At 44.3% G+C, this 26,215-nt stretch overlaps 1 protein-coding gene across 10 annotated transcripts in view; it reads left to right on the top strand.

The window, feature by feature from the left end:
- Nucleotides 1-26,215, top strand: part of ADAMTS9 (ADAM metallopeptidase with thrombospondin type 1 motif 9) — an 86,148-nt gene that overhangs the window by 8,605 nt on the left and 51,328 nt on the right. For 9 of the 10 annotated variants that reach the window (XR_012624671.1, XR_012624672.1, XR_012624673.1 and 6 more), the window contains 13 exons: nucleotides 6,683-6,969; nucleotides 7,946-8,029; nucleotides 8,132-8,253; nucleotides 8,665-8,705; nucleotides 8,827-8,932; nucleotides 10,659-10,805; nucleotides 11,677-11,818; nucleotides 12,035-12,142; nucleotides 16,797-16,942; nucleotides 23,713-23,894; nucleotides 24,008-24,144; nucleotides 24,755-24,872; nucleotides 25,137-25,232. Coding sequence is in view for 7 of the 10 variants with exons in the window: in XM_074835867.1 (XP_074691968.1) it covers nucleotides 6,683-6,969; nucleotides 7,946-8,029; nucleotides 8,132-8,253; nucleotides 8,665-8,705; nucleotides 8,827-8,932; nucleotides 10,659-10,805; nucleotides 11,677-11,818; nucleotides 12,035-12,142; nucleotides 16,797-16,942; nucleotides 23,713-23,894; nucleotides 24,008-24,144; nucleotides 24,755-24,872; nucleotides 25,137-25,232 (1,716 nt within the window). In the remaining 3 variants the exon portion in view is untranslated. The remainder of the gene's footprint in view (nucleotides 1-6,682; nucleotides 6,970-7,945; nucleotides 8,030-8,131; nucleotides 8,254-8,664; nucleotides 8,706-8,826; nucleotides 8,933-10,658; nucleotides 10,806-11,676; nucleotides 11,819-12,034; nucleotides 12,143-16,796; nucleotides 16,943-23,712; nucleotides 23,895-24,007; nucleotides 24,145-24,754; nucleotides 24,873-25,136; nucleotides 25,233-26,215) is intronic. The other variant, XM_074835865.1, reaches the window with a different exon arrangement.

Below are 26,215 nucleotides of genomic sequence, written 5' to 3'. Positions count from 1 at the left end.
TTTCTCATCTTAAGGAAGTGAATTGTAATTTATAGTCAGATAGTAATTATTTCAGGTTTCCTTCCCTCCCAAAAACAGCAAATGAGAGAGTTACGTCACAAGTCCCATATGCTAATGTAATTAATTCTATTTCTGGCTTCCTATTGAGGTAATAGCACAGTAACAGCCAATTGGTACTTGGTCAAATGGGCCTGGGATGTCAAACACAAGCTTTTCCCATACTGAGTAGGGAAAGGGATCAGGCTGTAATGTTTGTGCTGTCTTGCTGTGGTGTTGGCAAGTGAAATAAGGTATTAGACTGACTTCAGTTAAAAACTTGATCACAGCCAATGATACAGATCCCATAACTGTGGTTTTATTTAAAAATTTTTCAATGTGAGTTATAAGCAAGTTGCATGCATTTTGTTGTTTACATTCTTAGTACTGAAAATGTATCAGGCATCCATCTGGTACCCTAATGGTGGAAGACCAAGATTGTGACTAAAATTATTATTCATTGTTTATTGTTTTGCAACTTAGACATGGCAAGTGGAGAGTTAAATTATTCTCCTTGGATGTACGTGCAATTGTGCGTCTACTTTTACATCATCTGTGTGGACATCCGCTGAAGAAGGGCAGGTGGGAGAAGCAGGGAGGTATCACTTTGGTACTTTCCATCTGTACATTTTCCCTGTAGCATATACTACTGAAAATAAACAGCTGACTATTGTGTGACTTCTCTTCCCTCATGCCAGCATCCCTGTGGCCAATTGCTAGGCAAAGTTCGTTCGTTCTTTTGGTTTAGTTTTTCTCACCTTTTACTGAGTGTCAGTACAAAGTTGTGGTGATCTCAGTGTTGTTCTTGTTGGTATGGTACCTCATAGTGTGGATAACGTGTTGGTGTACTTGTGACTGTTATGCATTGGCATTTGGGTGCTTAGGTGGCTTGCAGGGCAGAAGTTGGGTTCAGCAAGTGCAGCCTCTAGAGCTGTGCAGGCAAATAGGTTCAATTAGCTCAGGCAGCGCAGAAGGCAGCAGCTTGGGCTGTTCTCCTGATGTGCTGAAATGGCACTGGTGTATGTCAGTGTGTCTGTGGTATATTCATACTGGTTTGACCCACAACCTGGCTCAGATGTGTGTCTTCTCATAGGTGAAATGCTGGGCTGTGCTTTAGCAAACTGCCCAGTCCTTTGCAGCACCAGGATGGTTTTCAAGGGTATTTTGCCATGTTTTTTTCAGTCATTCTAGAGGGCTAGCTTATTTTTCTTCCTGAACCAGTGGATTATGGAACTGATATCAGTGATTTTTCAGCACTGCAACTTTCTGTCAGCCATACCTTAAACCATTTTTGTACCAATTTAGTGCTGTTTTTGCGGTCGTGTGGTACAGTTATTTAGTTATTTTGTCTGTAAAATGATCTTGAATAATTTTCCACCACATGCTCAGCTCACATGTTACTATGTGCTTTCTTAAAGAGGCAATTTATTGTCTTGGTCATTAATCTAGTTTCTGTCTACTGTGCAAAATTGATAGCTTTCATGTACAACCTTTTACCTTAGGCAGAAGAAAATCTTTAAAGCTGGAATGCATTCTCACATGCATCATCGGGAAGGGAAACGGCGACAGTATGTGTGGTCTTTGGCGTTTGCATGGTATAAAACCAGAGAATATATTCTTCCTAAGGGAAGCTGATTGCTGCTAACTGCAAGTCTGTGGTTCTCAAGCGTTCTGGTTCAAGCAGCAGGAAGAAAAGCAGGATCACCCCAAAAAACCATATGTGGGTTCAGCATCACCTTGAGCTTTGGCACTTCCAAGGATGGAGTCTCCATAGCGAAAGCCACCACCCTGCTTGCTCTGGTTCACAGGCCACAGTGGGTGAATGGAGGTGGGACCGCAAAATATCTTTTTCTTTGGATCCTGCCTGGCCTGGCTCCTTCACTTCCATTCTGATGTAGGCCGTTGAACTCACCTCTGTCAATAAAGTCTGTTTTCCCTTTCTAGCTACAGCAGCAGCTCTGACTGCACAGTCAAGGAGCTATCCAGAGGGAAGGCAGGGTTAGTCCTGCTTATAGGACTGGTCTTTGCAGTATGGTATAGAGCAAGGCAGTTGCTGCTCCCCCATTACATTACCATCCCTGGCTGTTTTCTGAGCACGGCGAGGAGCTGCTGGCAGCAAAGAGGTGTTTAGCTCTGGGTTATGCTGGCCACAACAAGCACAGCCACAGTAACAGAGGTGAGAATTTGGCCTCGTGCAAATTCATCTGGGATATATCTGTAGGTATATTGAAAGACAGATAAAGATATAAAGCATGATATAGAATTAAAACAGACCCAGGGCGACAAATACCCTTGGGTCCAGTTTAGGATATCTTTGGGTCCTAAAGAGGAGCTAGTTTCCATCCCATTTCCTGGCAAGAAGAGTCTAAAAATGTGGTTTGATTTCAGCCAGTCTGACCTCTGCATGAAGAAAATCCATTTTGCCTCTTGCCTCTCTTTTCCAAGTGATGGCAGTCACTTCAGTGGCTGCTGTTGTACCAGCTACAGGCAACAAATTCAGGCCAGCTAACTGTAGCCAGAGCTTGTACCGAACCATTTGGACAGGGTTTGCTGCTGTGGCTCCTGCTCCGGTTGAGGAAGGCAGGTCACACGCCGCCTGACTGCCTGGAGGGAGCTCAGCTAAATTTTGATCTGCTTTATGGAGGTGTGCAATAAATAATGAACTTACAAATGACAGTTTTATCATCTGTGAGCTAGTCTTGGAGTGTTGTGGGCCAACCCCTGAGAGGCAAACTTTGTGTTAAAAATCCTAGGTCACAGGTTCAGAAAAGGTATGACCATAAGTTGATTTGAAATGCTCCTTTTCTAGCAGGGGGAGGTTGTTAATGTTATTAGCTCAAGAAATAGATTATTTTTTTCCCCCTCTCTTGCTCTCTCTCTTTTATACTTTTTTTTTTTTTCTCCACTCTATGTGCAGCTCTCATGAACTTGGAGCTGAACTGGAATTGCTTGCATTGTCACATGTCTTATTTAATTGTGCAAATTGCTTTCTATTCCAAGGACAAGTTAATGTAGAAATGGAAAGGATTAGAACTATTGGGGGAAGCGATCACTCTTTCTTTTAATTTTTGGTTTTAGCATAACAATAGCTACTATTTCAAAAGCAGTCCCTGGCTCTGCCCTGTCACCCTTTCATGCAGGCAAAGTACTCGCATAGGGCCTGAGTCTCCCCTGCTGTCTCCCTTGGGATAGATCCAAAATCCGTTAATCGGCTGGAATCATCCATAAATCAGCTCAGTGGGCTCTGGGCTGAGGCTTCTTGTGCAAGCAAAACTAAATGTCACGGGTGGAAAGATGCCATCAGGGAGGAATATCCCTGTCAAGGATTGGGTCTCCTTTTGAAGTCCCACATAACAAAGAAGAAACCAAGCGGGGAAAAAATGAACATACACCTCTAGGTCTGCATAAAGACAGTCTAAGCACCATAGACTTGTCTTTGTAAAGCAAGCAGTAAAACAGACATTATTCCAGCAGCCATTTAGCCACCTCTTAAATGAATAATAACTTTTGAATCAGTACGTAGGCTCACCTAATACTTGCATTATTGATCTGTAATTTGCGTGTTTTTAAAGTGTTTGTCTACTCCTTGGGGTTTGGTTTTTCTGCAAGTTAAAGATAATGTTTTGTTGCTTAAACCCATCCAATTACTGCCATGTGTAGGTAGATGTTTTTCAGGTCATTTGCAGAGATTGAGAGCTTGCCAAGCAAACCATTTTCCTTCCTGATTTCTGTTAATATATTAACACAACAGGAAGAAAAAAGGCAAAACTGGGTGGAAAAATATCACACCCTTTTTTGGTGTTGTGTGTGGCAGTAGGAAGCTGTTGCTGTAAAATTGGAGTTTTCTTGTGTAACGTGAGAGATTTTCACTTCTGCTTGATTAAACAGCAGTATGCTGTACCATTCAGTAACAGCATTTCTGTTGTGGCCATTGTAACAGAATGAGATATCAACAGCATCAGGCACATGGAGTACTGGAAGCACCTGTATGCAACTCCCATAAATGCTGGTGGGGGTTTTGTGGATGGGTTGAGAGCAGTGCACTGCCATTAGTGATTAATTTTTTACAGGTGTATGTGCACCATCTCTAAGTGTAGTTATATGCAAGAAAGATGGGTGAAGATAACAGTTCACAGCTATCAAAGTCCAGGAGTGGCTTGACATGTGATGAATTCCCACTCGCTTGTGCTTGGTTTTACAGTAACTAGGCTGGCAAACATACTATACGTGACTTATCCAAGTAGTGTGCTGGAAGTGTTGGAGTGACTTCATACCTGTGAAGAAATATGTTGGTTTTTGAAGGGACGATGTGGCTGACTTGATTTGTGCTGGACGGGGGAAGTACACTGATACTGTATAATGCTTGGCAGTGTTAGGTTAACAGTTGGACTTGATGATCTTAAGGGTGTTTTCCAACCTAAATGATTCTATGATACCATGCCAGGTCTCTGCAACAGAAAGAAAGGTAGTTTTTCCTCTGTGCTGGATGTCCCTGGCTGTGTTGGCTTCTGGTTCTCCTGCATCACGAGTCAGGTTGGGGCTAACAGAATCAGACCCGGCATTTCATGTGGACATCTCTGATTTTTTTGGGTGGGGTTTTTTGTTTGGGTTTTTTTTGAGCATGCGACAACACTAGCTTCAGGATTTCAGTGCAAGTCTGGTGAATATCAATCAATTTCTTCTAAACACCTCCTGTATAACAGGTGTCTCTTCAACAGATCCTTTGCGTTTCCCTCTTCTTTTGCCATCTAACCTCCATCTGCCAGTCTGGCCAGAGGAGAAGACACCTGAGCCCCATGGTCCCACTTAGAGCTCTGCAGAGCCATGGTGGCGGATGGTGCAGAGCTCTGCCTTCACGCTGCAGCCTTGTCTTCAGCCTCTCTCAAGCCCCGTTGAGCACCTCCCCATCCTTAGGGCGTTTTTCCTTGAGCACCTGCTTCTTCTGGAAGTTGGTTATTTAAAAGGGAAATTGAAGTGACTGGCTGAGGGTGCAGAGAGGAGGGGAACTGGCTGAAGGGCTGAGGTTAGCGCTTTCTCCTCAGTCTGGTTGTCTTCTCACCTTTAAGTTATTTGTATGCATAGTTGGCTTCCCATGCTGATTGGCACTGAATGAGTCGGGATAATGTCACGGTTGCCCACGAAGCCGTGCCAGCATGAGAGCACAACCTTGCCAACACAAGGGCATTGATTAGCAGAGGAACTAGGGCAATCCAATTATAACCACAAATACCATTGGGTTTCTCAAATTCTTACTCAAATAACTGCGGACTCTCTGCTGTATTAAGGTGGTCTGGGCTACATCGAGAAAGGGCAATTCATAGGGCTTAGGTAGTGCAGAGTAAACAGGATTTAATTCTTAAATACTCTATTGCCTCTTTACACGTAGGGCAAAAGGATAGTATTTTTCAGATAGGTAGAAGCTGGCCAACCTCCTTTGCCTGCCTTGATATTAGAGAATGTATTTTATATTTCTTTTTTTGGAAATTATTACAAAATATCCTAAAAGGAAACTACACAGGAAAAATAGCTAAGAAGTTTCCTATCATTTCGATCTTGTTTGAGCATTGAATATTCCTTTGTTCCCTAATATTATGCTTCCTCTAACCTACTCAGTGGGTCAGATAAGGAAATGTGATATTTTTCACCACCATGACGAAATTAAGCTAAAGCTACAAAGAGCGTGAGGGTTGTAGCCTGGAGTCTTAGATGAGTAGTTCAGATCTGGCTTTATATTAAATGTAGAAGTGAACAGTCTCTCATGGATGAATCACATTCAATTAGCTACTTCCTATGATGAACTGATTAAAAATTAAGTGGCACCAAATAAGACTGATTTTGCTCTTACATTTAAATAATGCTATAATTACATACTAATCAGATGGTAAATCTTAATTGTACACGTTCCATATGTTTTATTTGCCTGTTCGCCCTCTTCACTTTGTCGTCTTTATATCAGCGTGGAGTATATTTTCAGGCTGCTTTTATGTTTGGCCTAATTGAATATCAAAAGCAGTATATGTGAAACTTCCTGAATTCTATTCTTTAGCCAGTGGCAGCTGTGCTATTAGATGACCTTTACCATTCCCGTAGCAGAGAATAATAAAGGGAGGGGGGGAACTGAAGCCCAGCCGTGTTATTGTTAGAGACAGAAATAAATCATATATAATTGCTTCGCTATGAAGGCCAAATCCTGCCGTCCTTCATGCCTGAGTTAGAAATACAGGATTTGGACCTTTGTTTCCTGTGGTTTCCTGGCCACCTTGGACGTGCCCAGAATCCTCACGCTGCCACTGCAGTGGCTAATTACCATCACCGGGCTCACGTCACGTTAAACTGAACTGCAGCCCAGGCTCCATCCCTTCTGCACAGGCAAGGAGATGGCTCTGTGGCAGGAAAGCCTTTACATGAATGTCTGCCTTTTAAGTGCCATTAGCTTCCATGATACTGCTTTAAAAATTAAGAAAAGCCTTAGATGTTGGATTACATGGTGGGTCTTCACAGAGTGCTTCTGTTTTGGTCAGCTGTTTGGAACAAACCTGCTAACTCTTCATTGTAGTAAATAGGTATTTTGACATAATGTCCATGTGGTATTAACTTTATTAGCTCCAGAATGTACTTTATGTTTTTGTCTGCTTTTTAATCATAGATCATGAACACAGTCACAAAAAGAACAAGCGGAAACACTGGAGAAGACAGTGGGCAGAAAGCAGCATATTGTCTGACATGGAGATGTTGAAACACAGCCTGGAAGTTAATTCATTTTCTATGGATAGCAACAAGACTGGGAACATCAGTGAAAAGAAGAGCCATAAACGAACAAAGCGGTTTCTCTCCTACCCTCGTTTTGTGGAAGTGATGGTGGTGGCTGACAGCAGGATGGTTGCCTACCATGGAGCTAATCTACAGCACTATGTCTTAACGTTAATGTCAATAGTGAGTACTCAACTAGCAGGAGTAGATTCACCCACGGATCATTTTCTAGTGGTCACAGAGCACCTTTTCTGATGTGTTTGTATGCTGTACCATCAGTTTGCTTCAGCCAGGCATGGAGAAAATGCTGGGATTAGAGTAAAGTTTGGTAAAACTTGGTTGGTGAACATTGGTTGGAGTCTTCTTTCTTCCCAGACCCATCACGTTTCCTAACCCTTCCCACCCCTCTCCCTTCCAGCTTTCTGAACCCCAGCCAGCCCAAGAAATATCACAGGCCTGTTAGTCCACACACTGTACTCTTCTTTTTATTTAAGCTCGTGTAAAATAGCAGCTGAATTTAAAAGGTTCTTTGGGGACTGTGCCTTCTAAGAGACTGGTGCTAGTAGGTTTTGCAGTTGCCTGACTTCCCTTGCTGTTGCAAAGAGAAGGAGCCTGTGGTCACTTTGATCCTTAGCATAGCGCTAGGGTTGGCTTTCCAGGCTGAGGACAAGCATTTTAGTAGCTGCTGGTACTAGGATGCGGTAGTGCAGTCCCCAAACAGGCATCTCTGTAGAGGCAGAGTGACTGGAAATGAGTATCCAGCATAGCTGTGTCACTGGAGGGATTTTCATCCTATTTGAGGGTAGAATTATAGGGAATATGTGGTCTAAAGCTGTCCATGTCAAAATGAGGCACTTGAGAGAATAAGTTGCTATTGACAGTCTTGATTGGTGGTCATTGTATCTCAGAGCAGAATGATCCTGTAATTTGGTGAAATGTGTGCTAAGGCAAAAGGAAATGTTGGGTTTTTTTGATACCAGCAGGTTTGTTTCATTCTGAAATTGTGCTTCTGGCAGGAGGTCTCTCCAAGTAGTATCAGAGCACTGAGTGGGCCAGAAAAGCAGCTCAGGAGAAAAGCAGTTGCAAAATGGATGTATTGTCTTAATTGTTTGTTTCCTTGAATGTTAGCAATAACTCTGAATATTTCTTTTTGAAACAGGTGGCTTCTATCTACAAAGACCCAAGCATTGGAAATTTAATTAATATCGTTATTGTGAAATTGGTCGTGATACATAATGAACAGGTATTGGAAGTGATTTTCTTCACCTCCTGCTTGACAGTGGCATTTATAGTGAGCACTGAGATGAATAATTAAAATACTTGATTTCTGTGTGTTGCTCATTAGGATGGCCCTGCAATATCTTACAATGCCCAGACAACATTAAAAAACTTTTGCCAGTGGCAGCAATCCCAGAATCACCCTGAAGGAAGTCACCTTCAACATGACACAGCCGTGCTTGTTACCAGGTATGGTGAATAGTCTCATGAAAAGTGATAGCCAGTCATGTGTCAGAGGCTGTGAGCATGTAATATATCCAGCTATGGGAAATGTTCAGTTTTTAATGTGGGTACAATGACATTTGCAATTGTGGGAGCAGTGTAACTGTGAGCAGAATTGGGATAATGTGTCCACCATAGCGGAAGATGACATTGAGAGGTTCAGGACTGCCCAAGGTCTGCCCATGGGTTTAAAATAAGATGAAAAACTCTGACTATGGTAGGGAGTTGGTTCAGACTCTGACTGGACAATGTGGCAAACCAGCATGAGAAGGTCCATTGGAGGACCGAGAATTGCATTTGGATGTTGTTATTATTGTGCTTGTACCTTAGCTCACTGCTGCATTGAAAATTAATGTGTTGGGTCTGTTCTGCTTTCAGACAGGATATTTGTAGAGCACACGACAAATGTGATACTCTGGGTAAGAAAAACCTTTTCTTTGTCTTTTAATAACTTTTTTTTGTAGTGACAACCTTAGTTGCCTGTGCTGAACCGTGGGTGATATTTCTTTCTCTATTGTAAACCTCTTTGTTCTTTCCTAGGTCTGGCAGAGCTGGGCACAGTCTGTGACCCATACAGGAGCTGTTCAATTAGTGAAGATAACGGACTGAGCACTGCTTTCACAATAGCACATGAACTTGGCCATGTGTATGTTTTATGTAAATACATTTGCATTTAAATAGCCCAAGATTTATGCTAGCTAGGGCTTGCCAGCCAGGCTAGGGCTTGGTACCTGCTGAGCCTAATTATTTGAGAGAAGATAAATATAGTTGGGTAGAAGATGCACCACTGAGGAAGATTAATTTGTGGTGTGACTCTGGGAAGTGGTGGGGTGCTCCAGAGCCTATCTCAGAGCAGAAAAAACAGCAGACCCACATTTCCGGGAGGATGAGTAACAGGGCACCCCAAGTAGCACCTAAACAAGGGAGGAGAGGTAACAAAATGTCCCTTATTACTGCATCTTCCCACATCTACATGTGGCTATCAGCAGAATCTGCCCCACCAGCCATGAAGTCCTGGCCAAGCCACCAGGACTAGCCAGGACTTTGGCTGGATCTGGGAGGTACTGGGTGCTGGACCTCCCCAGAAGAGATGCTGTCATTCAAGATGAACCTCCTCCATTAACTGAGTTTGACTTTTTTTGAGAGTGGTAGTGAGAAAAATCATCTTAGATCACATAATCCTTTACCCTCCAGCTACAATTTTTAGGCAGCTGGTTCAGTCCTGAGCCACCTCCTGCCTGGTTTGCAGTGGAGGTCTGTAGGTGTGGGATGGATGAGTACTTGGGAACAGATCTCTCATTGTTTTAAACTCCCTTTTTCTTCTCAGAAAGCTGGCTGAGACAGTCTATTTTTAACCACAGTAGTATTTGTTTAAATGAGATTTCCTGACAGAAAGTCCCCAAAGGTTTGGCGTTCCCCACACCTAACCTGTGGCTAATTCCTTCGCTAATGCTGCCCCAGAGCTGCCGGAGGGGTTAGCGGCGCTCCCGAGCAGGAAATGCCTCTTTGCTCTTTTACAGAGAGCAGAGTGAAAAGGTGGTTCATTGGAGGTAATCCTAATGGGATATAAACTCCCCAGCCTTCGAACGCAAGATCACACTGGGTCATTTCCCCTTCTCCACTTCAAACAGCAAAGCACTTTAAGCCGTTCTGTCTCCGTTAGCGTGTTTGCCGCATTCTTCAATATGTCATGTGCTGCAAACTTTGCCTGGGTTTCTGCTGATATTGATGCTTGATGGCATTTTGTAAACCTACCACATAAAGTATAGGAGCCAAGTCTATCTCCAGTGCAACCCTATTTAGGCAACAGCATGAGGGATCAGCACGGCCCGAGGTATTCAACTGCATGGGCAAACATTTTGCAGCCAACATAGGGTGCTGCCTATGTACGTGAGGGACTTAAGGCAGCAGTGGTTGGTGGGCTCAAGTCATTCATATCCTTCAGAAACTTATTCCCCCAGATCAACTCTTGGCTCAATGCCAGAGTACTTGCCATTTTTATGAAGGTGGGGCCAAACTTCAGCCTGTCTGCAGATTCGCAACCATCGGCTGAAAAGGAAACTGCAGCTGAAATTGCATCTTACTCCAGGATCCCTCAAGGACTTGTCTGGCTAAATATATGCAGTCACGGTATGGAGAGCTTACCAGAGTGCTACGCAGCTTTTTGCAGAACCAGGGCTAGGAACCTGAGCAATGTTGTTGACACTTAGGAATATGTGCATATTAAAACTTTTATTCTGTAATATCTGTCATTAGCATACCTAGGAAAAATTCTTGGGTTTGCTTACATTCACACTGTTACTTTTGCTATGCTAAATACTTGGCATTTACCACTTAACTGACTGTGCTTTCTGCTGCTGCTTTTCTCTTAGGTTTAACATGCCACACGATGACAATCATAAGTGCAAAGAAGACGGAGGTAAAAATCAACAGCATGTCATGGCGCCAACACTGAACTTCTACACCAATCCCTGGATGTGGTCAAAATGCAGTAGGAAATACATCACTGAATTTCTGGAGTAAGGCCTTGCATATGCATGTGTTAGGCTGTTTTCACATGTGCGTGTGTCCCGTGGGGTTCCTCAGTTAATCTGAAGTCCTAGTGTGCAGCGTTTGGAGGAAATCAGAGGGATTTGTGTGTGCACACATCCTTTACATAGAGCAGGAATGCACCCCTGGCATCCAGTCCCTGCCAGTTCAGCCTCATGATAAGCTGGCAAGGACCAGCCTCTCTATGGGAAAGAATAAGACTTCCCCCATGGATACTGCTTTTAAGGAATGTGCGTTCCCCTCAAACCTGAAGAGTGAGTTTTCCAAGCCCTGTGGCTCAGATAAGGAGCTGTGTTTTAGGAGGCAGATTGAATCTGCCTTTCTGCTCTGCAGGTCAAGATAAAGCCCTGACACTAGTTCCGTGGTAGGAACACTGTTCCAGGAGCCCGTGGGTCAGTTTGACGCACAATGATCGCCCATTTTGCTGCGATGCTTTCCCATGTGTTGTGATGAGGAGCAGAATGAGAGCCATGATGGTGTTCTGTCAAATCCAGGAGCTCAGTCCCTTGGGCAGATCTTCTGCTCATCAATGATTTTCTTTCTAAAGATGTACCAGTGTTTGCTCAGCAACGAAATGCAAGTCGTGCACTCTCAGAAATGCTTTTGCCAGGGTAGCTGACTGCACCGTGGTGGGTGGTCGTTAGCACAGCACAGGGGTGGTGGTGAATGGGTAATGCACCCTCCTGTGCTGCTGTGCTTGAGCGTGCTGTAGCTGTTGTAGTGCTTGTTAAATATGGCAAATGTGGTGTGCATCTGCCCTACAGCTAGTGCAGGTAAACACCAATGGGTTCTAGTCTCATCGCCTCCTTTTCAACATCATTTTTCTGATTTGTGTTGTAGCACTGGTTATGGGGAGTGTTTGCTTGATGAACCTTCATCAAGAACTTACACGTTGCCTCAGCAGCTCCCGGGACTGATTTATGATGTCAACAAACAATGTGAGTTAATTTTTGGACCCGGATCTCAAGTGTGCCCATATATGGTAAGTGAAATTCCACAACTTGGTTTTCCTGGTGTTCCCAGGACAAAATAAGTCCTCCTGGGATTGGATGAATGGGAGGCTCACAAGCCATCAAATTATTGTCAAGCTTGTGAGTTAACGATGAATCTTAGGGGGATAATTTTATAAAGGATCTTCTATGTGGTAAGACATGTGGCACATATTTATTTAATAAGTTGATCTTTTCAATAACTTAAGCAGATGCAGTGTCGGCGACTTTGGTGTATTAACATTGATGGCGCGCACAAGGGATGTCGTACCCAACACACACCTTGGGCTGATGGGACAGAATGTGAGCCTGGAAAGGTCTGTAATACCTGGTGGTTCGTGCCTCCTAGCTATGTTTCCTAGGGCTCAGGCTAAGCACATCAGCCAAAATCATCCTATCCCAGTGGCTGGCTGTGTGGGGCACAGCTGACTGCAAGGGCGGAAGCCCAAAGCAGCTCTGTGTGTTTTAAGCCTGGTGTGCGTGGGTCAGCTCTACCCCAGATAATGTGATTAAAATTGATTGCTTGGTGTAACGTTGTTTAAAGCAGGTATTCCTTCTGGAGGGCTTATCTTTTTAAATTAATGCCCTTGAGTGAACCCTTGAGGAAAACTTTTGCAAAGCTTCCCTAGGCTTTTATTAGAAATTTCCTATGTGATGTGAGCAATTAGTAATTTTGTGTAACATAAACTTGCCAACTGGCTTCTCTTCTTGACAACTTCAGAGTAAAATATAGAACTGGTTGACATTTTCTGTATGGAACATTTTTGGCAGTAATTCATAGAAACTCTCAATTTCCATGTGCAGTGTTAGTTTCCAGCTAGCATTGTGGTTTCTAGAATAAGTATTTAGTTTTTAGTTGTCCAGATCTGGAGAAATATAGTTCAGAGCATTTTATTTTTCTTTTATTGAGATACTGAAGCTTTTGAAGAAAAATGATAACTAGTTATCAACATTTGTGTCTGAACAAAAATATTATTCATCTGGATCTAGTAAAAAAAGTGTGATGCTATTCCACAAGGTAAAGCTTAAAAAATTGCTTTTCTGGCTATTAATGGTCAACAGTTAAAGTTTTCTATAGAAATAGTCAACATTTTAACATTTTAATTCATAATCTTTCAAATGTATTTTAATAAAAATATCTGGATGCTATTTTAGATATAACTTTCCATACAGGCTGTGGATCTCCTTGGTTTTTGTTGCATGTGTCTGAATAGTCAGTTGTTCAGTGACGACTGATTTCCTTCAAGACAATGGGTGTAATGTATCAATTTGCCTTCCTTTCTTCCGGAAAAGAGCAGTCAACATGTTTGTTTTTATTGTTGAGAATGTACATTAGAGATGTGGTTGGAAATCCTATTCTTGTGCTACTCCTTGGAGCCAGTGGTGCACCAATATTTAATTCATAATTCATGTAAAATGCCCCCTTTTTTTTGAGCCTCAAGATAAAGCTTAGGCATCTCTGGAGTCCCTGTGACTTGAGACCTTGTGTCTTCATCTTCTCCATTTGTGACCTTGGCATCTGCTCACCACTGGAAGCTCAGAAATAACTATTTTCTTGAAATTCCAAAAATCTGGGCCACAATGTTATTTCGACAAACCTGCTCTGTTACCCTTGGATATGACCAGAGTGATATGAAAACAACTACAATTGAGCAGCTTAGCACCTCCTTAGAGTTACCCCATGTCAGATGAGAGGCAGTGTCCAGCTGCATGGCTCTTAATAAAGACCGTGTAAGCAAAAACATTTCAGTCCACAAATGTAGACAATTTGACAAGTTTAGACAAATTGGACAAGTGTGACCTTCTCAGCTGAAAGCAGATGGGGTCTTAAGAAAAGCTAATGCAGTCCACTCGTGTTCACGCATTTGAATGTATTCTCAAAAAAAGGCTTTACGGAGTGATTCTTGTATCTTTGTGTTGGTCTAATTCAAGTTTAAGGTTTGGATCATGATAAACTCTCTTCCTCAGTGTTTACTTGGGCTTGTGAAGGACTGAGGTGTGAGTCTGGAGTGCTTTTCATTGGAATAAATCACTTTTTTGGTACTCTGCTGTGGCCAGCAGCCCCATCAAACTGCTGCTTGCTGACTAATGCCTTGCCTGAAGTCTGCATGTTAAAAGCCTGTGATATATGGGTTGGCAGATGGAGAAAATACCATGCCATTTTTTATGGAGATATCTTTGGAAATGAGGGAGCCTGAATAGCTAAAAAAAAAATCTAGCTAAAACTACTGGGATGTAGATATATCCAGGCTCTAAATTTATTCTTAAATCAAGGACACTAAACCAACATGGGAGTATTAACTTATGCATATTTTTCATGTGAGGACACTGAATCTGATATCGCTAAATCAAGTAATAAGCCCAGCCCAGAGTTTGGCCTTTGCTGGGTAAGCACCAGTTGTGATGGTTTAAAGTGTTTCACAGCATCAGTGCATTGTCGGGTGGAAATAAATCACTGAAAGAAAATAAAGAGGGTCGTAAACTTGGGCCTCTATCTCTTGTGGTTTTCAGGGTTGTTTAAAGAATGGTAAAAGAAGAGTAGACGAATAGTAATCATTTCTGTCTCCTGCCGTATGGCAGCAGGTAGCGTATATGTTATGCATGCATGAAGCTTCACAGCACTTGTCTGCCCCCTGCTAATCTATTCAGCCAAAGTCAGCCCAAGGATGGGAGATGGATTTGGTGAATTATCTGGGACTCCAGCGGCAAGACAAAGGAAAGGAAAGTCTGTTGTAGTGTCTCCCGTCCCTGCCATTGCTCTCCTGCTCAACTGTGTGTCTAAGTTATTTTGAATTTGCTCCAGACAAAACCTCTTTTATTCTCTTCATTCTCTGATCTGTAAGCTCATAGGAGAGAGAAGCCTAGCAGGCTTAGTTTTTCTGTTGTAACTCAACATAGAAATTATTTTTAAAATACAAAAGGCACGAAGGTTGCGCAGCCAGACTATTCACAGTGTGGTTCCAAGAAACACCATTGTGTTTCCATAAGATAATCCTGCTGTTTTTTTAAAACAGCTGCTCTTCCCTCCCCCCCCCCACTTTGTTTTACCACCAGACCCCCAATTTTTAATAACATCAAGGGATGTAGGTGATTTCCTGGTTAATTCTCAACCATCGGTTGGGAGACATACAGGTCATGTCACGGTCTGTTAGCTGTGTACATTCACTAGTTAGCTATTCAGTCATCTTCTCTGGGTCAGTGGTGCCAAGCATGACTGTGGTTATATATTTAGCTGTGAGCATCAACATTGCTGCGAGAAGTGCTCCACCAGGACAGCGCTGTTGGATTGGTTTCATGCATTTTTGTACATTGATGATAGCTGTCAGACCTCTTTGTCCCTGTACAAGGCTGGCACAGGGGTCCCCATTCTGCAGTTTTTCAACCCTCTAAATGCCAGGAGGAGTTGTGCGTCATAAGGGTTTGTCCCACAGTAAAGAAACAGGCATTTCAGCTTATTTTATTCCAGTCCTTTACTGTAGCAGATATTTTTCAGCCAGTTTCTACCTGGGGAATCAAATCTTCAGATGAAAGCAAATCCAGGGCACGCTGCAGCCTAGAGACAATGCTCATCTCTGAGCAAACACCACATCTAGGGCCCAAGCTATGAGTTGTTCAGCCATCCTGCAAACCATGCCCATCGGCAAACACATCTGGGATCAGCTTTCTTCATAGCATAACAACATGGCAAGTCAGCCATCATGGACAAAAGGTGCTAAACCTGCTGCAGAGACAGTGTCCTATGGGCTGGGTATACAACCCGCCTGATAGCTTGTTTGCTCTGTCCTCCCAGATGGGTTTCTCTAAGGTGGTTCATAAGGATGTCTAAAAAAGGGAGTGAACTCATGGTGTGTCTTGACACAACCTCGTTCCGCTATTAGTGAAAGAGCTGGAAAAACGTGGCACATCAGTGAATTCAGCCCTCTTGCCATAAAGATCATTAGGTGTTCCCCTGCCTGAACAGCATCTGGTGCAGAGAAATATTGCAAGGGAATATTTTAATGATGCACTACTTGTTTTTTTCTTTAAGTCTGTAACATCTTCTAATCTGTGAGCAATCAGCAATGTTTGGGCTTCCTATAATTGCAAAGATTTAGGCATCTGCCAGTGCATGAGCACATCTCTGGGTTTAAATCTGCTTTAGCGAGTACTGTTAAGTGAGAGGGAAGCCCTGCTCTCACAGCTCTTGGGGACGCTTTTCCATCCACTCTGGTGGGACCAGAGGGTGACTCTCCTCTAGATCCCACCTCTCCAGAAGTCTGTGTACTTGAAGTAGCAAATGTACCCCAAAGGGACACAGTTTATACCATAAAAATGGGGGACTTGCCAAGATAATTTAAGCCAGTTTTCCAAACAAAAGAAAACAAGAGTTATAGCTGGAAAACAAAAGTGTAGGCCAGGCCTTGGCAAGCCCCATGTTATGGCTGAGTGAAAAAAAAAGAAGTAGTTGGATTGAGGAATTAATGTTTCTATTTTATTTGCCCTTTGGATTTGGAAGTTTCCTTTCCCACTTCGTACAGCTGTGGGGAGGTTTGTGTTTTCCCTGGTGTTTTTCCCCATCACTTGTCTCCTCCCCTGACATGGTACAGTTCCTGCTGCTCTCCAGGAAATCAGATAAGCAGCTTTTTGAAAAGCCAGTGCCGCAAGCATTGCCGTGCTGTTTGGCACCAGTAAACAGGGCATATTAGGTGGTTGCTGTTGTCCTCAGTTGTCTTCCCGTAAATCGCTCCCATGGAGTCAGGACCTTGCCTTCACTTCTCCATTTAAGGGTGCAGAGAGAAAAAAATTATGGGGTTGACAGACAAAAGGTAAAGAAGTTTGATTTTATTAGATTGCAAAATCTTTGCAGCATTTTGCCTGTGGTTAAGAAATAAGTAAGCCTGAGTTTTGTCGTCCAGGCTGGTCGCTGTTGGTTGGCTCGTAATGCAAAAGCAATGCAAACCCACCTTTCCCATCTCTTTCCTTCACATGCAGCACTGCCGGTTTGGGATGTGCGTGCCCAAAGAGCGAGAGACACCGGTGATAGATGGAGCGTGGGGGACATGGAGCCCTTTTGGGACCTGCTCGAGAACCTGTGGAGGTGGCATAAAGACGGCGATACGAGAGTGCAACAGGCCCGAGTAAGTGCACGGAGGGGAAGTGCCGGTGTGTGAAATAGAGAAAAACAGCTGGATTGCCCAAAGGGTCTGAAATCCCCTTTGGCTGTCCCCCAGCCTGTGTGTGCCCCAGGGACCGGTGGCTTTGCCCCAGGGACTGGTGGCTTTGCCTGGCACGGATGAGGCAGCATGGGAACCCAGGAGGAGCCAGTCACAGGTTTGGTTTGTGGGTAAAGGGCACTAAAAAGGGATCCCTTCAATGGAGAGAGAAGGAAAAAGCTAATATCTGTGTGGGTTTATTGCCTCCTGTTTTCCTGGGAAAGCACAGCTGGGGTCCCACTTCCAAAGGTGTTTTTATTCTTCCAGAGCTGTGGATCAGAAAAGACAAAGAAGGGAAGGGGCCACGTTTTTATGCATTTTTCACCATTTTACCCCTGCTTTGACTACTTTTGCAGCTGTTCCTGCAGGCCAGATCCTTTACACAATTTTCTACCATTTTGCTCGTGCTTTGGCTGATTTTGCAGCTCCTGGCTGCTTTCGCAGCTGATCTTTTATACAGTTACTTGTCAGCTGGTGCAGACTAGCCAAACCTCAGCAGAAATCTGTGCCCCATTAAAAAGTGGCACTCAAAAATGTTTGCCGTCAGCTTGGAATGCAAAATTCTGAACCCTTTGAAATGGCAGGGAATTTTGCCATGGGCTTCGAGGGGACAAATTTGTGGCCGGCGAAATATTAGTTATAGGTTGAGCAACCGGTATGAAAACAGCCTGTTTACATAAATTGTGAACTGTGCTGGTTTCTGTTTAACTGCCTTCTTTCAGCCCACGAGAGCAAGAAGGGGTGGGCAGGATGCTTTCTGGACTGAGACACAGAGAGGAGAGGGGTCTGTGGAGCTGGTTGGACTTGAGGGGTCTTAAAAAGATTGAGCAGGCTCATTCCATTGTCTTATCATTGGTGCTGGATGGCTTATTGCCAAGGAAATAGCCATTAGTGATGTGCCAGTGACAGTTTCATCACTGCTAATGGGAGAAGGGAGAGCTTGTACCCATGGCACCAGTGGTGAAGTGACAGGAGAGGCTGGCTGAGCGCAGCTGGACGAGTGTCAAAAGAGAAGGGTTGAGGCTAAGGGAATGGGACACCAGCACACTAATTAAAGTGATGCTGAAAAACACACAAGTGCAAAGGAGTTCTCGTCTCGCTGTGCTGAGTCAGCATACGGCATATGATCTTCCAGTAGCCATGGAGACACAAAACTAAAATATCTTTCCACACACAAAAATAACTATGCTGCTGAACCTTTGGATGCTGTCATTGAGATGTATTCCCATCTTCTGGAGACGCATCTGTTTGGACTGATAGCTTTTTGTGATAGAAAATCTCCTTTATCCTAATGGCTAGCCAAGGGACTTTAAATTCCATCTTCTCCTATATCTTGTGTTTTGTATCTTGGTGTTTCCTGAGGTGTATTTCTGTGGCTGGGATTTGCAAAAGCACCTAAGTATACTCAGCACCAATCTGCCTGTGAAATCCCCTGAGCTTATCATTAATAGTGGTTATTTTCTGGCCCCCTTTCAAAAGCCATATAGCTGTCACTGACCTCTCCTCCAACCCCTCACAAAGTCTCCACAACTCATCATCTGTCCTAGCACCATCCACAGAGCTTTATACCGACTCTGTGGTTTTGTCCCTGTAATTTGGCATCGTAGCGTGAGCTCCCACCGTTTGTGTCCCTGTTATCATGGGGCTGTTGAGATGATGCAAGTGAATGAGACACTGCTGGGTGCTCTCCTGCTTCTCCAAATTTTCAAAAGTCTTCAAAACCAGTTTCACCTGGGACCAAAACCAACCCATATACCTTGAGTAAGGTCTGGAATAGTTTTCAGTAAGTCTTTTATATTCAAGATGGTTTAGCTTTTTGAAGATTTTTTTCTGTGCACGAGGATCTGGGGTGGGATCTTGCATGCCAATAAAATATTGTGTTAAATCTGGCATTGAAAATGACCTCCCCCACCATGGTACAGAAAATAAGACTGCAGCTCCTGCCTCTGTAATGTGCTCTGATACCTACGTGGATGAGTATCTTGCAGAGCCGTAGGAAGAGCTGTAAGCGTCTGAAATGGCAGCAGACTGTGTTTTGACATATGCCGAAGGAATGTATTAGCTAACCAGACCAGACCCTTCCCACCAGGATTGCCCACTTGGAAATGCGAGGCTGGCTGGTACAAAGCTCACGGCTGCAGCACGTCACGTACAGGGTCTGTGGTGCAAGCCCTGGTTTTCAAAGCAAGGCATAGCTGCAGAATTATGGGGAAAAGGCATATTTTATAAGATGTCAATACCAGGAGCCCTGTTTTCAGGAATGGCTTTCTGGATGGGGGAATGTTATATCTGGACGTGAGTCAGATCACGTCTGCATTTTATTCCATCACAAAAGTATCCACCTGTGCTGAAGGCTGTCTGAGCATGACATGTAAACATATCTGTAGATAACTGTGCGGGCTACTGGCAGCACACGTACGATTCCGGGTCCCAGGGCTTCCCAGGATGCTGTGAAGGAGATCGCAAATTGACCTGTGCACGCTAGAGTTTCACAGATTTTTCTGCAGTCACTGCGTGAGTGCAGACACATAGGCTGATGTGCAGATGAACACACGTGCCCTGCAGTTAATTCTCCGGGGGGCCTTTCACCGTGGCAGCCTGAGTGCCCCCAGGCAGAGCTGCTGCCTGTGAGCTGAGCACATGCAAAGCACCCCCAAACTAGCACTTCCTGACGAGGTGCCTGTGCCTGGTGCTCCTGGGCTGCTGAGAGTTGGGTGGTGCCTCAAGGTCTGCAAGTGAAAATGTTCAATGTTAGGAATTGGAGATGATGCATTAAGCATTTCAGACCTGTTGGGATGGTACTGGGGATAAGACCCCACGGTTCCCCAGGCCTTTCTGCCATTTCCTGAGAATTTCTGGTGTGCTGGGAGAAATGCAGCAAAGCCAGGGTGTGTGCAGGATTTTGTAAGGGGAACGATGCTAGATTGAAAGCAGGTCCACACCGGCTGTTAGTTGATGAAATAGATGATTCAGAGAGAAGGGAAATCAAGGTAGAACAAGGAGGTTTATATGCATGCACTGCTTTCCCTTCTGTCTCTGTGGTACATTGTTGATGATTATCAATAAAAAGACTACATAGTGGGAAGTATCTGTATTTCTTCATGACACTGAAAATCAATGTTATATGAGGCTGACTTATTTTTCAGGGTCAGCTCTTTCTGTTTACTCAAATTCTGTGAAAAGCAATACTGGTTTAAAAACACCCTAAAACTGTCAGGGTGGTTTGGGGCTATTTTGAAATGTCAGAAGTGTGAGTGTGCTTCAGCCCCAAACACTGGCTGTGGGGAGATTTACTGTCACAGTTACAAAGCTGACAGTTTGCAACATGATGGCAGGTTTTAGCATCCTTCAGTTTGTGGTGTGTCTGTGTGTACAGTGTTATCTCAGTCTCATGGGTCATGTCTAGAGAAAAGGATGCTATACAGTAGCTTGGGATCTTTAGATTTTGTTAGACATGCCCTTTAAAAAAAAAAAGCTCCTGCATGTTCTTCTTAACTAACTTAATATTTAAAAGTCTCATTTTAATTAAATTGATTTATATTGGAAGTAACATGGTTACCATAAAAATGTTGTAATGTTTTTAAAGAAATGCCCTGTTAGAGGTTTGCGTAATTTAGAGCCTTTGTCAAACTGCAACAGCCCTGCTGTGGTATAAATGCTTTCGAAGTGGAAATGATGAATCCTGTTAACTCCCCCATGAATGATTCGGACTCACTGAAGTCTGGAGTGTGCTGCTGCCACAGCTAAGAAGTGTCCCCATGTGCTGTGAGGTGAGATGGGCGAGATGTCCCTTTGGAGCTGGAGGTAGATAATGTGACTGCATGGGAATAGTCTGTGGGATGGGCTCCAGCGGTGGGAAACCCCCAGCAATCACCACTGTGCCTGCGAGGCAGGAGGAGTCTGAGATGCGTCTGCAGGGGCTGCTGCGCTGGGTTAGCTCTGGAGTGGTCCCAAGTGTAATTAGTTAAATTATTTCAAGTTGCTTGTCATACCAAGCTGGAGAATAGACTAAATTGGTAGAAACTGGGTTTAGACTTGCTCCACTAGGAACTGGTGTAAAATCAGTCTGTAAACAGGAATCTGCACTGGGCACTGTGCGGTTGCCTGGGCTTTTTATCACTGGTACTTGCTTAATTGCAAGCACCAGAAACCTTTGCAAGTAACACACGTTTGGTTTCCAGATGGCAGGTGAGAGCTGCCCTCGGAGCAGGTAGAGCTGATGTTACCAGCTATTGCTCCGGGCTGTGCCTAAAGAGAAATCATACCCCTTGGCATTTAGGATAGGACTTGAGGAGTCTGCCCCACGGCAGTGTGTATCTCAGCAAGGAGAGGATGCTGGCAGGAAAAATCCCACGTGTGTAGCTGGTAGGGCTCTGCATCTCGCTCGTGGCTGCTGGAAGAGGCAACTCCTTCTGCCAAACCTGTGAGCATCCCTAGTGTGGTGCTGATGGGGTGGTGGGAAGTCTGCCTGCCCTTCCCTGCCTTGCGGGTAATCTGGCAAGAGCAAGCTGCTCTTGTGTCTCTGTCTCCCCATTTATTTCACAGCAACTCTGCTACTTCAGTCACAAACAGTTTTCAAATATAAGAGTGAAGAATGTGAAGAATTTGTGGGAGAAAATACAGAGATGCTTAAAAAAATCGGTACTTTTAGCAGAGATGCTAAAAAAGCTGTGTTCAGCTGTAGGAACTTGTTGACTCACTGTGTGTAGAGACCCTTGTACCTGTGCAGGGGATTTCTGTCTCTGTTGTGTTAGGAGACGCTGGCTGCATGCCATGTGGAGAGCTTATGGTGGGCATCTCCATGCTAAGGGCTGGGGGGTTCCTGTTTATCGCTCGTTGGTTTGCATTTTGGAGGGTCTCCAAGTGTGCAAACTGCCTTCTTTCCCTAAAGAGGCTCAAAGGGAAGATGTGCTCTGCCAGCAGCCCTGGGGCACCAATGGGCTTCTGGTCCCAGGGCGAGGCAGGGCCAGTCCTGAAGAAAAGCCCTGAGAGGCAGGAGCTGTGGGTGCCAGGACTTCAGCGCATGGCGAGTCTCTTTTCTGATCTGCACCTCTTGACAGTGCAGGTACTTGTTTCATTCAGGGATTGGGTAGAAGATGTAGGTTTACTGGTTATTTTGCAGCAGAGGCTGGACCTGAACCCAGACATTGTCCTGAGCTTCAAGGGCCACTCTCTGCCTCTGTACACGTGCCCCGGCACAACGTGGTCAGGACACGGTGGCTCTGGCCGTTCAGGATGTCTTGCCGTCCACTGACTTGTCTGAAATGGTCTGTTAAAGGGAGAGGCTGGGGTAACCTCAGCCAGCGGAGGCTTTCCCGTGCTGATGCCTGAGATGCATGTTAACTTCATCTCCCTTGCGTGCAGGTCTTACTTGGTATAAGTTTTCCTTTTTGGATAGTTACAACTTTACCCAAGTTGACCCTGGCAACATTTCATCCAGCTTGTAACATCCTTCCTTCTGTAACAACAGGGACGAGCAAAGTTGGTTGAGTGGTACTGCAGTTTTTATTATGCATATTAGTGGTGGTAGCTTGCAGAAACCTCCACCACGCCCTCGCGATTTCATGTGAAGTTTCAGGAGACAGCAGCAGAGACGGTGAGGATTTTCTGAAATAATTAAAGCATAGGGCATCCATCCTTTTTTTTTTTTATTATTACAATTCGTTATATACATAGAAGACTGCACCTAGATGTGCATGTGAAATCTTACCCAAGCTCCTAAAAGAAATGTCCTTTAAAAGAAATAGGATAGCTTGTATCCTAAGGGTACTTTCCCCACAACACTACCATAACTGAAAATGAGTCCTCAGCAGAAAAGTGCCTTATGCTGGGCTCCTCCAATGCCATCCACATGCAGTCATTCCCGCACTGCTGCTGACAGTGGCTGAAGTGGGAGAGGCTTTTTTGGTCCCTGAAGTGAGCTGTTATCTGGCAAAAGTTCCGTCCGCATATGAGGACAAAAATAGTTTTATGACTGTAGCCCTGAATCTGGGAGTTGGGAAATTCAAAATGGCAATTTCTCCTAGGCTTATCCACTGGCTTTTATGTGGCTTGGATTAAATCCTCTCCCCAGTTTATACCGGAGTCATCCTACTATAAAACAGGGGCAAAGTATTTATTGGCTGTCTTTGGTGCTTTCTGGAATACATGGAGATATAAAGTTGTTTAAAAGTGTCTAGCATTACCATTTCTACCATTTTGGCCTAGAAATCCTGAAGGACTAAGTGCTGCCTGACCTTTCAGCCTGTGCAGGGAAGCCCTTTCTCCTTTCTGCTGTGACAGTTGTTTGCAACCCACTAGATCAGATGCAAACTCTCAGCCACCAAATCCATAAAACCAATGGGATTGTGGAAAGATGGTCCTGTATGGGATCTCTCAGTGTGAAATTAAATCTTCAGATGGGAAGGAAAATGTTGCTCTTCCTCTCTGGCTTCTCTCACTATCACTGCATTCATCAGAGAGCAAATATTCCCTTTTTCATCCCTTTTTAGCATCATATATATATGGTCTTTTTTATTAGACATCTGCATAATCTTTCCTGCTTGTCAGCCTGGGATATTAAAGACATGCATAAACATAGGCAGAGCCATCACAATGGTGTTGCAAATACTGACTGTGCTGAACAGGTTGCAGAACTGCAATTGCATCTTGTTTCCAGCCCGATCCCAGCCAGCTTCTCTTTCTTGTTTCTGCAGGCCTAAAAACGGTGGGAAATACTGCGTGGGTCGTCGCATGAAGTTTAAATCCTGCAACACTGACCCATGCTCGAAGTTAAAGAAGGATTTCCGGGACGAGCAGTGTGCTGATTTCGATGGGAAGCACTTTAACATCAACGGGCTGCCCACGAACGTGCGCTGGGTTCCCAAATACAGCGGCAGTAAGTGGCTGCGGGGGGGGTGGGGGGGATGCAGATCCCGCCTCCTGCATCACCACGTCGGGATGATGGCATTCGGATAACATGTTTCTGGTTTTCTTCCCTCCCATCCCCAGTTCTGATGAAGGATCGGTGCAAGTTGTTCTGCCGAGTGGCGGGAAACACAGCGTATTACCAGCTGCGGGATCGCGTCATCGATGGGACGCCCTGCGGCCCTGACACAAATGACATCTGCGTGCAGGGCCTTTGCCGGGTAAGTATTTTCCCTTCTCTTTAGCGAGGGTGATTGCAGTTTTGCGTGGTGAGATGGCACTTCTGCACCTTGCTCCGCCCGGTTGTTGGCGTGCCCTCTTCACTCAGGGGCTGCCGACAGCATCCGCAGGCTCCACGGAGCTCCATGAGCTCTGATTGTGCCAACCTTCAGGTTTGCAGAAGATCCGTGCGTGCAGGATGTCTGTACATCTGCCCTAAATTACTGAGGGCTGTGGAGGTCTGAGCCTGAACCCAAATGATGCTTCCTTCTGTGCTCTGCCCCGGTTCTCCCCAGTCAGACCCCGAAGCACTTTACATTTTCATTCACAATTATTTTTCACACTTTCCCCTATGGGAACAGTTGATGCAAGAAGTTTTCTCTAGCGAAGGCATCGCCTGGTGCAAACAACAGTTCTGATTCTCGATTCTTGTTTGAAAATGGTGTGGGATGGCCACACTGTAAATGAGTGGAAAAATGTGGGGAAGCAAAACAATTTGTCTCGTGGCAGCCTTTTGCATACACAGCTTTTGTGTGCCTTAATTGGGAGGTTTGTAAATGCTGTTCTAGTCTGTATTTGCTCAATCTAGTTTTTTCAATTTTTCTCTTAAAGCAAGCTGGATGCGATCATGTGCTGAATTCAAAAGCAAGAAGAGATAAATGTGGTGTTTGTGGTGGGGATAATTCTTCATGCAAAACTGTTGCGGGCACATTTAACACGGTGCATTATGGTAAGAATCTGTAGCTAAAAACTTTATAGTGAAAAATGCGGGTCTATAAAAGCCATTACCACACTTAATCTACAAAAACACTGATGTAAAATGCAAAATCCTTCTAGCTATAGCATATTCCATTTTATAACTATTTATGCTATCCCTAAATGAAAAGTATTGGCTTGTGTAATGTGAGGTAATTTTGCTCGTTTCCCTTCCCCCCATAAAAAGCAAATGAAATGTCTGTGTAATAGCCTTGACTTTCTGTTAAATCTTTTCTAGGCTATAACGTTGTGGTCCGCATCCCAGCTGGTGCAACTAATATTGATGTGCGTCAGCACAGTTACTCAGGGAAACCAGAGGATGACAACTACCTGGGTGAGCTGCGGTCCTTCTTTCAGTCCAGAAATCTGCTTTATTGTCTGATTGTGGTGATATATCCACTGACTGCTCTCTGCTAGGGAGGATGAAGAATTCATTTAAGGGAGATGTTTTCTTATCGAGGATTTATCTCATATGTCTTATTCATTCAGCCTTATCTTGTTCCTTCTTTTTTGTTTGTGCCATCTCTGATGCAAAGTTTGGGAGGTTCACAGGTTATAAGAAATATCCCCTTAGAGTGTCTCTGGGGCTGGGAAGGACTATCAAGTCTGGGCTGTGGGTGGGAGCTAAGGCACAAAGCTGGGAACCAAACAGGCTTCTGAGTTCTGCTGGAGTCTCCTCATCGCAACTTGGCATGTCTCTGCTGTCACTGTGCCTTGGCTGGAGAGTAAATATGCCACACCCTGAAAGAAGTGTGTACAAACAAATCCAAAGAGAAATTATTTTCTATTCCTCTGACAGTAATAACTCTGATTTCACTTAGACTGAGCCCTTCTTGTCCCTGCCTGACAGTGATATGTAACTGTAAAGAAATACCCTGCACCAAAGACATCGGTTTGATTTAAACCTAACAATAACTTGGCCTTTGGCTCTTGGACATTCATAGTCACTGTTTTCTCTACACTGTGGGTATGTCTCTAGAGGCAGATAAAAATGCTTGTGGTGCTCTGTCAGACCAGTCTGCTGCATGCACATATGCTTTTAGCATGGCCACGTGTCTCTTTCCCACCATGCTGATCAGTAATTCACCTCATTCTCTTTGGGTTCAGTAGCGGAGATAACATGAACACACATTACAACTGGTGTTACACCTGCCAGTTGAAGACTGGTTTTGCCATTAAGTCCTTTTTGGGTCCTTCAGTGTCTGTTCAGGCTGCTGACAGAGCATGGACTCAGGCTGTGGCCCTTTGCAGTCCCAGGGAGGTGACTGATCTCCCAGCTCTGTTCCTCCTCTTTTGCACACCCGTGCCTGGCACCGC

Source organism: Strix aluco, chromosome 11 (assembly GCF_031877795.1).
Source record: "Strix aluco isolate bStrAlu1 chromosome 11, bStrAlu1.hap1, whole genome shotgun sequence".
Classification (NCBI taxonomy): domain Eukaryota; kingdom Metazoa; phylum Chordata; class Aves; order Strigiformes; family Strigidae; genus Strix; species Strix aluco.
Note: the sequence above shows the minus strand (reverse complement) of the source record. Positions and strands in the feature narration are given on the sequence as shown.